Below are 11,301 nucleotides of genomic sequence, written 5' to 3'. Positions count from 1 at the left end.
ACGTAGAGTGGATCCACCATGTTCTAGAACGGATGGAGACAGGAGAACAGCTTTCCAGGGACAGTTTCCACAGATTGTGCCAGCTTCTCGAAGACCTCACCTCAAAGGGAAACTTAGAGTGGACGCATCTGGCCACACTTGAAGCTATCGTGTACCATCGCAGACAGGTGCTAGAATCACGAAGCTCAAAACCGAGTAAGGAGCCCATGGGACCAAAATACCTGAAAGTGATCCCTCCTATAAAGAGAAAGGAAAAGGAAAGCTGGCTAAAACCTTTGGCTGTTCCCACACCAAAGTCTTCATTAGCTACCAAAAGGATTCCAAACCCAACGGCTATAAATTGGCATCTTCTAGGAGAGCCTTACAGGAGTGCACGGGCAGAGCAGATATCCAGTACCCTCAAGGAGATGGAGATACAACACTCTTATCCTGCCACAAGAGACATTTTCACAGGTGTCCATGCCTCCGTGGAAAAACAAACCCTAGCACTGATGTTTCAAAAGGAATTCTGGGCTTTTAAGGGTAAGGGCAGGCCACCCAAATTGCCCAAGGTGGAGAAGAAGGCACAGCCTAGATCTGCCACAAAGGAAGAGGCCCCTCTTTGGGAGACATTTGTGGCACTGTACCATGTTTTGCGGATGTTGCGGGAGCGATATGCAGAAGACAGTGCTGCTTGGATGGAACAGTTCTACCTGCTCATGGAACTGTACCAACTTAAGTCCCCCAGAATCCAGAGACTGCTACAGGATCTGCTACTGAGAGAGGAACCCCAACCCCATGGGAACATCTACAGAGAGCCCCTAAAGGCCATGGAGCTAGCTCCTGGGGAGCGGCTGTTCTACCACCTGTTTTGTGGTAGCTCTCACATCCCCAGAGGTCCTCCGAAGTTCCAGGAGGTGGTGCCCCTCCCAGGACAGAACAATGTGAGTACCATGCTTCCCATGGGCATTGCTCATTATGGGATCTTAGAACTTGCCTGGAAGAGCCTGCCCCAAACTGATATTCACCTCACCAAGGAAATGCCCCATATTGTTGCTCCTATGCTGTAATTTGGGACTGACTGGAAGTCAAGACTTTTCATTTCCATCTGGAGAAAGGCCTTGTCACCAGAATCTAGACCTTTATTTCTAGGGTCCACACAGAGATAGGGCCAGGCCAAAGCCCTTTCTCTACCCTGTTCCAGAAGCCAGCTTCTATAATGTGGAATAAAGAGGAGGTTCTCATATCCAACAAGCTCTGTGATGTGTCCCTTTTCCTGAAACATTGTTTCTCCAGAAAGGTAGCCAAGGAGATCAGACACTCACATACTCCAGTGGGAAAACTTACTAAAAGCAAGCGGTGCTCACACTCTGGAGGCCTTCAGACAGAAGAGTCTTTCCTTGTCCTCTTCCTTCCTTGTCTCCCACCATCCTCTCCTAAAGACTATAGGAAGGAAAGCACCTGGCTCAAAAATGAATGTATATTTCACATTAACATAAGAGGCATTGATATAGTAGAAAAAAATGGATTTTAGAAACGGAAAACTCAGCATTTTGCTCCTTAGATTTAGGGGTACATAGTGGAGGCAGACTATTTCCCTGGTCATAGCTCTGCATGCTGATAACTTGAGTCCCAAACAACAGGTGTGGTGGGTGTTGGGAGACCCTCAAAGTAAAGGAAAAAGCTTCCAAGTTCTAGCCAGTATACCACCTGGTGACCTAATTACTAGATGGCACTAAGGGATAATACCATTTGAGATTAAAGCAGAAAGAAAAGGAGGGAAACTATGTCTTCCATTCTTTTGCCAATACCTGGACATGAGGTTTGGGAAAGATGATAGAATGAAAATATGGAAGACCTAAGTGAAAGCTCAAATAGGCCCCCTGCTGTCTAGGGACTTATGACCCTTCAAGCAATTAAGGAGACAAGAGTTAAAAGGAAAGGGGTAGTAAAGTAGAAGTTGTCACTGTTAGTAATCCTTCCCTCATCTCCTCTTCCCACCATGGAGAAAGAATGGCCTCTTTCTAGGTAAGCTGAGTCTTCTAACAACTTCTAGCAAGTAGTCCACCTGTGCCACTTGCTACCCTTATCCCACCTCTCCTTTGTTATTCTACTTCTACCTGTTTACTTCTGTGGGGTAGCCAAGGATAGAGGGAAAGAGAACATACTGAAGAGTTGGATTCACTTTGGAGGGCAAGGGCAATGACAGCCCTGGGTATATAGTTGGGCTCCTCCATGTCAGCCTACATATGAGGCAGCATAGAGTATGTGAGTGCTGTGGGCTGGGTACAGGGAGCCTCAAGGATAACTGACCTAACAGCTGACAAAGGCAGCAGAAGTAAGGATAAGCCAGCCGGCTCTGCACCCTCAACATGAATCATGTCTCCTTTTGACTTCTGTTTACTTGTCTGTGTCAAAAAGAGGATAGTACACAAATTACAAATATCAGGCATGAAAGAGGGGACATTACTACAGATCCTACAGACAGTAAAAGGATAAAGACTATAATGAACAACACTATGCCCATAAGTTTGACAACATAGATGAGGTGGACAAATTCCTTGAAAGACCAAGAAAGGTAACAGCAATATCTATCTACTTCATTTTGCATGTTATCAGTGGGTCCTGTGGTAAACAAACAACAAAAATTTAAAAGCCCAACAGTGACAAAAAACAGTCTGTTGTGGTCCCAAAGTCAAGAAGTCTATGGATGGCTTTTCAGTGAGCCTCAAAACCAGAGAACTGGCTGTGACGACCTACAGATCTTTGATGGAATGGCAGAGAGCAGGACTTATTTGTATTTTCTCTTTATTATGAAAATTTCCAATCACAAAAGTAGACGAGAGTATTATAATGAACCCCCAGATCCTATTACCTAGATTTAATTGTAAACATCTTGCAAAAATTGCTTCATTTTTTTTCTTTGTTGAAATATTTGAAAATAAATCCCAGATATATTTCAATCCTAAATATTTTAATACTCTAAAAAAAAAATTTTTCTGACAAAATGACTTTACATCTAACAAAATAATTCCTAAATGTCATCCATTACTCTGCAAATTTTCCTGATTGCCCCTTAAAATGTCCTTTTATAGTTTGCTTGAATCAGAATTCAAACAAGGTCTACACCTTGTTTGATTGTTAAGCTTCCTGAGACTCTTTTAATATTAAACATTTACACGCTTCTCTCCCAAGTTTTTTCCACACCATTGCTTTGTTGAAGACTGATTCAGTTATCCTGTCTATTTCTCCATGTTTGGGATTTTTCTGATTGAGTTTTGCAACCTGAGGTCTGGATGTGATTCGAGGGTCCATAGAGATTCTGAAATTGAATTGTGCTTGGTACTTCCACTATCCCTTCACCTCCCCACCCAAGCAAAAGTCTATAGCTTTCATCAGATTCTTGAGGAAGTCCTTGACACAAACATGTTAAGTCAGCATTAGGGAGAGAACACAGAGACACCTGGGCTTTAGCTCAGACATTGCCAATAGATGAATGACCTTCAGCCAGTAACTTCCCCTCACTGGGTCCTAGACTTCTAATTTTTGAAGGGCTAGTTATACTTCAGACCTCTCGAGGATACTAGAAAGGGTTTCCAGCCCCTTAGCCTTCTCTCAGAATGTGTGCTCAGGATAAAGTGAGAGACTTCCCCTGTTGTATATAGCTACCAACTGCTCTATACCAGGAAATACGTAAAGGGAGTTGACCTTGGGTAAGAGCTCAAAGAAAGGAGGATGTTATATTTTCTGGAAGACTACTACATACTCAAACTAAGGTTAGTGAATAAAGACATTAGATTGACATTCGGAAATGACCCTGACAGTACACAGAAACTCCTAGATGTCTTGGCTCTGAGAACTGAGCCCTGGCTCTGAGAAGTGAGCCCTGGGGCACCCCAATGTTTGAAGAGGGAGAGATAAAGGGGAACTGTCCAGAAGATTGAGAAGGAGCAGCCGGAAAGGTAAGAGAAGAACCATAAAAGAGTGCTGTCCAGATATCAAGAGAACACATTTTAAGATGGGTGAAGTGATAAACTGTGTCAAATACTGTTGATGGGTCAAATAAGAGAAAGATGAATTGACCATTCGAGACGGCAAACTAGATGTAATTTGTAACATTGACAAATGCATTTCAGTGGAGTTGTGGGCTAGACAGCCTGACTGCAATGGGTTTAAGAGAGAATAGAAGAAAAAGAATGGACTCATTGGGTTTTTTGTTTTCGGTTTTTAACTTTTCATTTGCAAATAATCTCAAATATACCAAAAAATTGCAAAAATAAAATAATGCGATTACCTTGTATACCCTTATTCAGATTCAACTATTGTTAACATTTTAACACATTTGCTTTGTCATTCTCTCTGTGTGTGTATTGCATAATATTTGTCTGAACTGTTTGAAAGGTACATTTAACACTTCAGTGTGTTTCCTAAGAATATGATACTCTCTTACATAACCACTGTACAGTTATCAACTTTATTAATTTACATTGATAAAGTACTTTGATCTGTCATCCGTATTCCAATGTTGTCAGTTGACCTAATGTCTTTTATAGTATTCTTTGCCTCTGCTATAGGGGCCAGTCTAGGGTCAGGTATTTTGCTTCTTAGACATACGGACAGTAAGATAAATTGCGGCCACAGGCTTAAAATCTGGGAAGAATAAAGTGCTATCAGAAGAAGCATGGTTGTTTCCATAAGCATTTAGATTCATAAGAAGGTTGAGCAAATGGGAAGTATAAAATTTTCATCAAAGAATGCCCATATTTTAGTTATCACCACTATTACATTTTTGAAATATGTAATGCACGACAATCCAAAAATATAAAAATGTTTAAATAAAAGATAAGCAACCAACACATTCATTTTGGCTCTCAGTTCTAATTACTCTAATGCTCCACTTTCTCCAATCTGAAAAATAATCTCAGAGTCTTTTCTCCTTTGAGTCAAGTTCAATGAGGATTCTACACCTGTAATTTTAGCCTCATCTATCTTACAAATAGAACAACAGTATAACATTATTCCTTTTAGGTTTTTAGACTTAGCAAAATGAAATTTCAATCACACATATTTCTAAGATTACTTTGGATAGCTCAGCTTGAGACAATGCATAAAAAGTAGGCTGAGAACAGACAGGATTCAGCACTTCTATTTGAAGTTTGAGTTTTATAAAAATCCTATGCGGTGTGGACATGGAAAGCTCATGAAACAGCAGTATAAATGAGTAGGAAAGTGTTTTTGGTGGCCTCCTCTTCACTTCCCTGATGATTGAGGGGTCCAACCCTAGGGTTCTGGAGATGTGTGAACATCTAGACACTGGAAAAATGAGATTGACAGCAGTTTACTAGTCACACAAACCTACATCCCTGAGGAGGAGGACACCACATGCCACAGTGCAACCGCACTCCGGAGCACAGTAAGCCAGCAGGGCCTGTGGGAGGCAGGCTTTGTAGTAGCAAGAGGATGGGATGTCCCTTGGTTTCTGTGAGAGGATGTGATTGGCGTACTTGAATAATTTTGTGGGCTGGTTAGGAAGGTGAATCAGTAGGCGAAGGACCAGGTGTGGGTGCAGCTGGTCTGGCTGATACAGGAAATAGCTGCTTGGGAGCCTTTCCTGCTGGGTGAGGGACATATTTACTTAAAGCTGGGGAAATCTTGGTTACTCTTTTGGGGTCCTGGGAGGCTCAAGGATATTACAACAACACATGAAATTTTAGGCCTTACAATACAGGAGGCTGAAGCAATATAAAATATTTGCTCTTTAGGAAATTCACTGTAAAAATATTTCAAAATCTGGAAATGAAACATAAAGGAGAGACTAATCATTCATAAACACCTGTACAATAAAAACCAATAATGAATATTTTAGTATGTGTTTTTTCCAACTTATTATAATATACACGTATAAAATTTACCATCTTAACCAGTTGTAGAGCACAGATCCCTGAAATTAACCAAGCACTCATCTGGAAGTTGCATGCCTTCAATAGACTCCAGAGTTCCAAAATTATTACATTAGACATATTTTGGTGCAATTGCTGTCCTGGAGGAGAGACAGATTCCTGGTGCTTTCCACTACACTGTCTTTCCAGAATAATATATGTGTTGTAAGGATTTTTTTTTTTTGGTGTGCATTTTAAAGCACTATTACTTAGTAAATCTTTGACCCTTAATATTACAGTATAACAATTTTCCCATTACAAAAATTAACAAGCATTTAATGGATGCATAATTATACTAGGGGGGTTTCATTATTTATTTAACCATCCCAATCTGTTGGGCATTTAGTTTTTTCCAATGTGGTTATAAATAAGCCAAAATAATATAGAGCTGTATCAAAAGACTTTTCTGTATATATTTTGGACTACTTTCTTATATTAGTAAAAGAAAATAATGTGAGAAACAACTTTATGATTCCTAATTAAAATTCTACTAGAAGTATAATATTCTGAATTCAACTATATTACTATAATGGATTACTATTTATTAAGGAAAATTTTAGAGAGTGAGTCTCGAAATGTAATCTGTACTTTACAAATGGAATCATTGTTAGAGAGAAGGCCTGGGGTTCTTTCCCATGTATATTTCAAGAACTGTGCCCAAAGCCAAAGAAAGCCCATTGCTCTCATTTTATACCAGTTTTATTTTTTACCCTTTTTATTAGCTTAAATATAAAATAAAACACAAAAATGAATAGTAGACATTCTTTTCCCAAAAGGTGTTCACAGAGTTGCTGCATCTATGTGATTCTCTTTTTCCAGAGGGGCATACTGACAATTAAGTTCGCAAACTTTGTTGCAACGATGTTGCTAAACTTTTTTGATATCAGAGGGATTATTCATTATGAATTTATACCAACTGGACAAACAGCTAACCAAGTTTACTATTTGGAAGTGCTGAAAAGGCTGCATGAAAAAGTTAGACGACCTGAACTTTTCACCAACAATTCATGGCTCTTGCATCACGACAATGCACCAGCTCACACAGCACTGTCTGTGAGGGAGTTTTTAGCCAGTAAACAAATAACTGTATTGGAACACCCTCCCTACTCACCTGATCTGGCCCCCAATGACTTCTTTCTTTACCTGAAGATAAAGGAAATATTAAAAGGAAAACATTTTGATGACATTCATGACATCAAGGGTAATACAATGACAGCTCTGATGGTCATTCCAGAAAATGAGTTCCAAAATTGCTTTGAAGGGTGGATTAGGCGCTGGCACCAAAAGGGGAAACTGGGTAAGTTCCATAACATGTTCTATTTCAACTGCAGAGGAATAAGCAAGACAACAGACAGAAGCATTATTGATTTCAAGATACTTTCCCAAAACAGGCTTCCACCACAGGGATAATGTTCCAAACAGAGTAATTCCTAATAATTTTGAGTCGTTTTGAAGAACGATTATTTTTGAGAAGCAGAATCATATTTGTGGAACTGTAGATGGGAAGTAGAAGCAGTTAATAATGGAACTTTTATGCAGTTTGCTGAGGAAAATTTTGTTTTTCCATACCTCCCTAAAGAATTCAACAAGACTCAGAGCTGCAAGGAAACTTAGTTTTCTTGTGAATGTGTCCACCTCTACTAGAAATACAGGCTGAAAAGTATTTCCATTTGCTCTGAAAAGTTGGAGTGGATCTCCCAGAAAATTTTAAGTGGGAAGGCAAACAATGATTCATGGTGATAAAAGCAAAGCAAAGCAAAATAAACCAACAAAAGACACTGATGCAGTAACCCAGGTGTCCTGTCTCCTTGGTTTGCTGGGTTCCCTGCTTTCTGAAGTGCAGAGCTTTCACTACGACCTCACAGAGCATCCCCTCTGTGCACCTATTACATCTGCATTATGTTTACTGCTGTTGAAGGGAGATCTCCAAATTAACACCAGCAAGCTCAGTAAATGCACATGGGCCTTTTAGCCACTGAGGACCCAGGCTCAGACATTTCCTCTTTGATAATCTCAACCTTAGTATACATGGAGACAAATTTTTTTTTTCTATTTGGCCACGTTTGAATATCATTCAAGTTTACAGAAGTTATTCAATGAGTTATACACCTATATATTAAAGTACCTACAAGACTTTTGCCTCCAACTTTTGGCATTGGAGAGAAAGAATGGACAACTTTGGGGATCAGTCAGAACCACAGTCAATATCAAGAGGTTGTTCACAAGGTATGAAATAATAAGAGCTCTTATTTCCCTCAAGGAGTTTAGTTTGTTTATCAGGTAAGGTCATTATCTCCCATTTTCTGTCACTCCCAGACATTCCTGTATAAATTCATTGAATAATTGAGTTTCCTCTAGCCTTCTTATAAATTTTCTAAATGGTTAGAGGAAAAGGCTTAAAGGATTACATCAGGGCAAAGAAGAAGCCCTCTCTGATGAGTCTTGTAGATTTTCTACATAACATAAAGAGAATCACACTGTTCCAACTGCATTTCATGTTTTGTCTAAGAAGAGGTCCATTAAATACTGTTCTTGAAAACAAAAGGATACAATGCCAGCAGTATAGGCAAAATACGGGAACTATTCTGAAACATACAGAAATAAAAGCTGGGAAACCTAGGGTTTTGTATCAATTAGCTAATTGTGGTGGGAAGTATGGGGTGTCTTAGTCTGTTAAGGCTGCTATAACAATATCATAGACTGGTTGGCTTATAAACAAAAGAAATTTATTTCGCACATTTTTGGAGACTGGAAAGTCCAAGATCAAGGTGCCAACAGATTTGGTGTCTGGTGAGGATCCATTTCCTGGTTCACAGGTGGCCGTCTTCTAGTTGTGCTCTCTGGGGTCTCTTATAAGGGAACTAATCCCATTCATGAGGGATTCAACTTCATGACCTGATCATCTTCTAAAGCCTTCACCCCCAAACATTGAGGATTAGGTTTTAACATATAAATTGGGGGCCGGGGGAGGGACACAATCATTTAATCTATAACACGGTGCTGGAGAAATTATACAGTGGCCTTGGGATAAGAGAAAACTCACGGCTCCAGTTAGTGAGGTGCCAGCAATAAGGGAAGGTAAAGTGGACTGAATTACTGGAATTCAAAGAAAAGAGCATAAATGGAACACAAAAGTAAATCTAGACCTAAGAAGAAACCCAGAGGCTGATATATGGAAACTCCTACTGTGAAAAGAGACCCTCCTCCTCCAATAGAAGCCAAAACATGCCTTCACATCCAAATTTGTTATTAATAACTTTGACAATATTGAGATGTTTTTTCATTCTTCATCAAAGGATAATGAGGAATAAATATTAACTTTGCTCAGGATTTCTGTTTTAAGACCATGTCTTAGTTCAGGCTAAGACCCTAGACTGGGAGCTTAGAAACAACAGGAATTTATTTCTCCCGGTTCTGGAAGTTGAAAGGCCCAAGACGAGGGAGCCAGAACTGTTGGGTTCTAGTGAGAGCCCTCTCCCGGACTGCTGACCTCCCCGTATGCTCCTGTGACAGCAACCTCTCTGGGCATTCTATTTATAAACACATGAATCCTATTCACAATGCTCCACCCCGATGATCTCATCTAAGCCTAATTATCTCCCAAAGACACACCTCCTAATACCATCACAACAGGACGTAGGGTTCCAACCTACGAATTTTAGGGGGGCAGAGCATGCAGTCCCTAACAGACCTTAAGATAAAAGAGTGAGTAAAGCTGTCAAAGCTTACTTTGGAGGATTGAAGTAATCATACTGTAACTTATCAAACTTGAGGTCAGTCTGACCTGGTCATTTACACAAAAAAGATGCCCATAAGAACTTGATGAATATAGAAATTTCTTTTCTCCCTCCTTTTCCCTATTTCATTTATAGTTAGGCGTAAGAAGGAAAACGTATACTACATAATAATATTTAGAAACAGAAATACTCAATATTTTTTGTATTTATATATTTACTAAAGGGGAGTAGTGTGGCTACATTTATTGAGCATCCATTTTGTGCCAAACACTGTTCTACTTTATATTTATTCTGATTCAATGTGCAAATGTCTGTTACCTATATTGTATTTATTTTCAGAAGAATCTTGCAGTGCAAGTGATTGTTTCGTGGACATTTAGGATATCAAGACCTGTAGGTATAACTTATTTCAGTTGTACTGGTTTCCAGTGCCAGCTATATGACTCAGTTTTCATAATTGCTAGAATGAACAACCTCTTCTATTACATTTTCAAATATCTTTGGTATATTTTGAAATACATTTTCTGGTGATCCAATTCATGTAGTTGCTGCAAAAATTAAATATCTTAAGGAACTTATGAAAAATAAAGTTAAATATTCCCTCCAACATGATACACTCAATATTCTTTCCAGTTTTCTCTATGAGTATATGTTTGTTTTTGCAGAGTGAAATTACATTAACTTAACATATAAAAAGACAAAGAATCAAGAATCACTCTGGGTTTGCAAAAGGAATCCATGAATTTCATTATATATCTTTGTATGTGACTAAAAAAGGGAAGAATCAATTTGTTTCAAAACCTTCCAGATATGTATATGTTTTAAAGGTATAAGGTACAAATAACATCAATTTAATTAACAGGACAACAAACTATCAAAGAAGACAAAAATGTTTCAAAATAAAAAAATTTTAAGAGATTTATTGTTAATTTTACAGGGCTTACAATAATCTCCGGTTTCTAGGTGTCCTCCAAATAAAATTTCCTGAAATAGTATGTAAGAATAGAGAATAAATAATAATTATATTTACAGGTATCTCCCTACAGTATAGCACAAGGGAATTCAGCCTCTTGTTATTATTCTCAATTTGATTTTTTTTATTGGGGAAGGGGAACAGGACTTTATTGGGGAACAGTGTGTACTTCCAGGACTTTTTTCCAAGTCAAGTTGTTGTCCTTTCAATCTTAGTTGTGGAGGGCGCAGCTCAGCTCCAGGTCCAGTTGCCGTTGCTAGTTGGAGAGGGCGCAGCCCACTATCCCTTGGGGAGTCGAACGGCAACCTTGTGGTTGAGAGGACACGCTCCAACCAACTGAGCCATCCAGGAGCTCAGCTCAAGGTGCCATGTTCAATCTTAGTTGCAGGGGGGCACTGCCCACCATCCCTTGCGGGACTCCAGGAGTTGAACAGGCAACCTTGTAGTTGAGAGCCCACTGGCCCATGTGGGAATCGAACCAGAAGCCTTCAGAGTTAGGAGCACGGAGCTCCAACAACCTGAGCCACCTGGCCGGCCCCAAGCCCTGTAAATATTAAGGTTGTATAACATTCTAGAGTTTTTCTGCCTAAAGTCTAATGATCTGTAAATCTACATTGAAATATTCATTTATTTTACAAATAGTATCATGTTGCACATATGGTTTTGTTACCTG

The 11,301-nt window shown here is 39.4% G+C and overlaps 2 protein-coding genes across 2 annotated transcripts in view; one reads left to right on the top strand and one right to left on the bottom strand.

The window, feature by feature from the left end:
- Positions 1 to 1,131, top strand: part of WDR87 (WD repeat domain 87) — a gene marked incomplete at both ends in the record, with an annotated part of 10,930 nt that extends 9,799 nt beyond the window's left edge. The window contains 2 exon segments of the mRNA XM_081031499.1: positions 7 to 1,040; positions 1,042 to 1,131. Coding sequence (XP_080887625.1) covers positions 7 to 1,040; positions 1,042 to 1,131 — 1,124 coding nt within the window.
- The window catches only part of SIPA1L3 (signal induced proliferation associated 1 like 3), a 270,995-nt gene that overhangs the window by 236,972 nt on the left and 22,722 nt on the right, over positions 1 to 11,301 (bottom strand). The window lies entirely within an intron of this gene.

The sequence above is a fragment of the Rhinolophus hipposideros genome, assembly GCF_964194185.1.
Source record: "Rhinolophus hipposideros genome assembly, chromosome: 21".
Taxonomy (NCBI): Eukaryota; Metazoa; Chordata; class Mammalia; order Chiroptera; family Rhinolophidae; genus Rhinolophus; species Rhinolophus hipposideros.
This window is presented reverse-complemented; position numbering and strand designations above follow the sequence as displayed.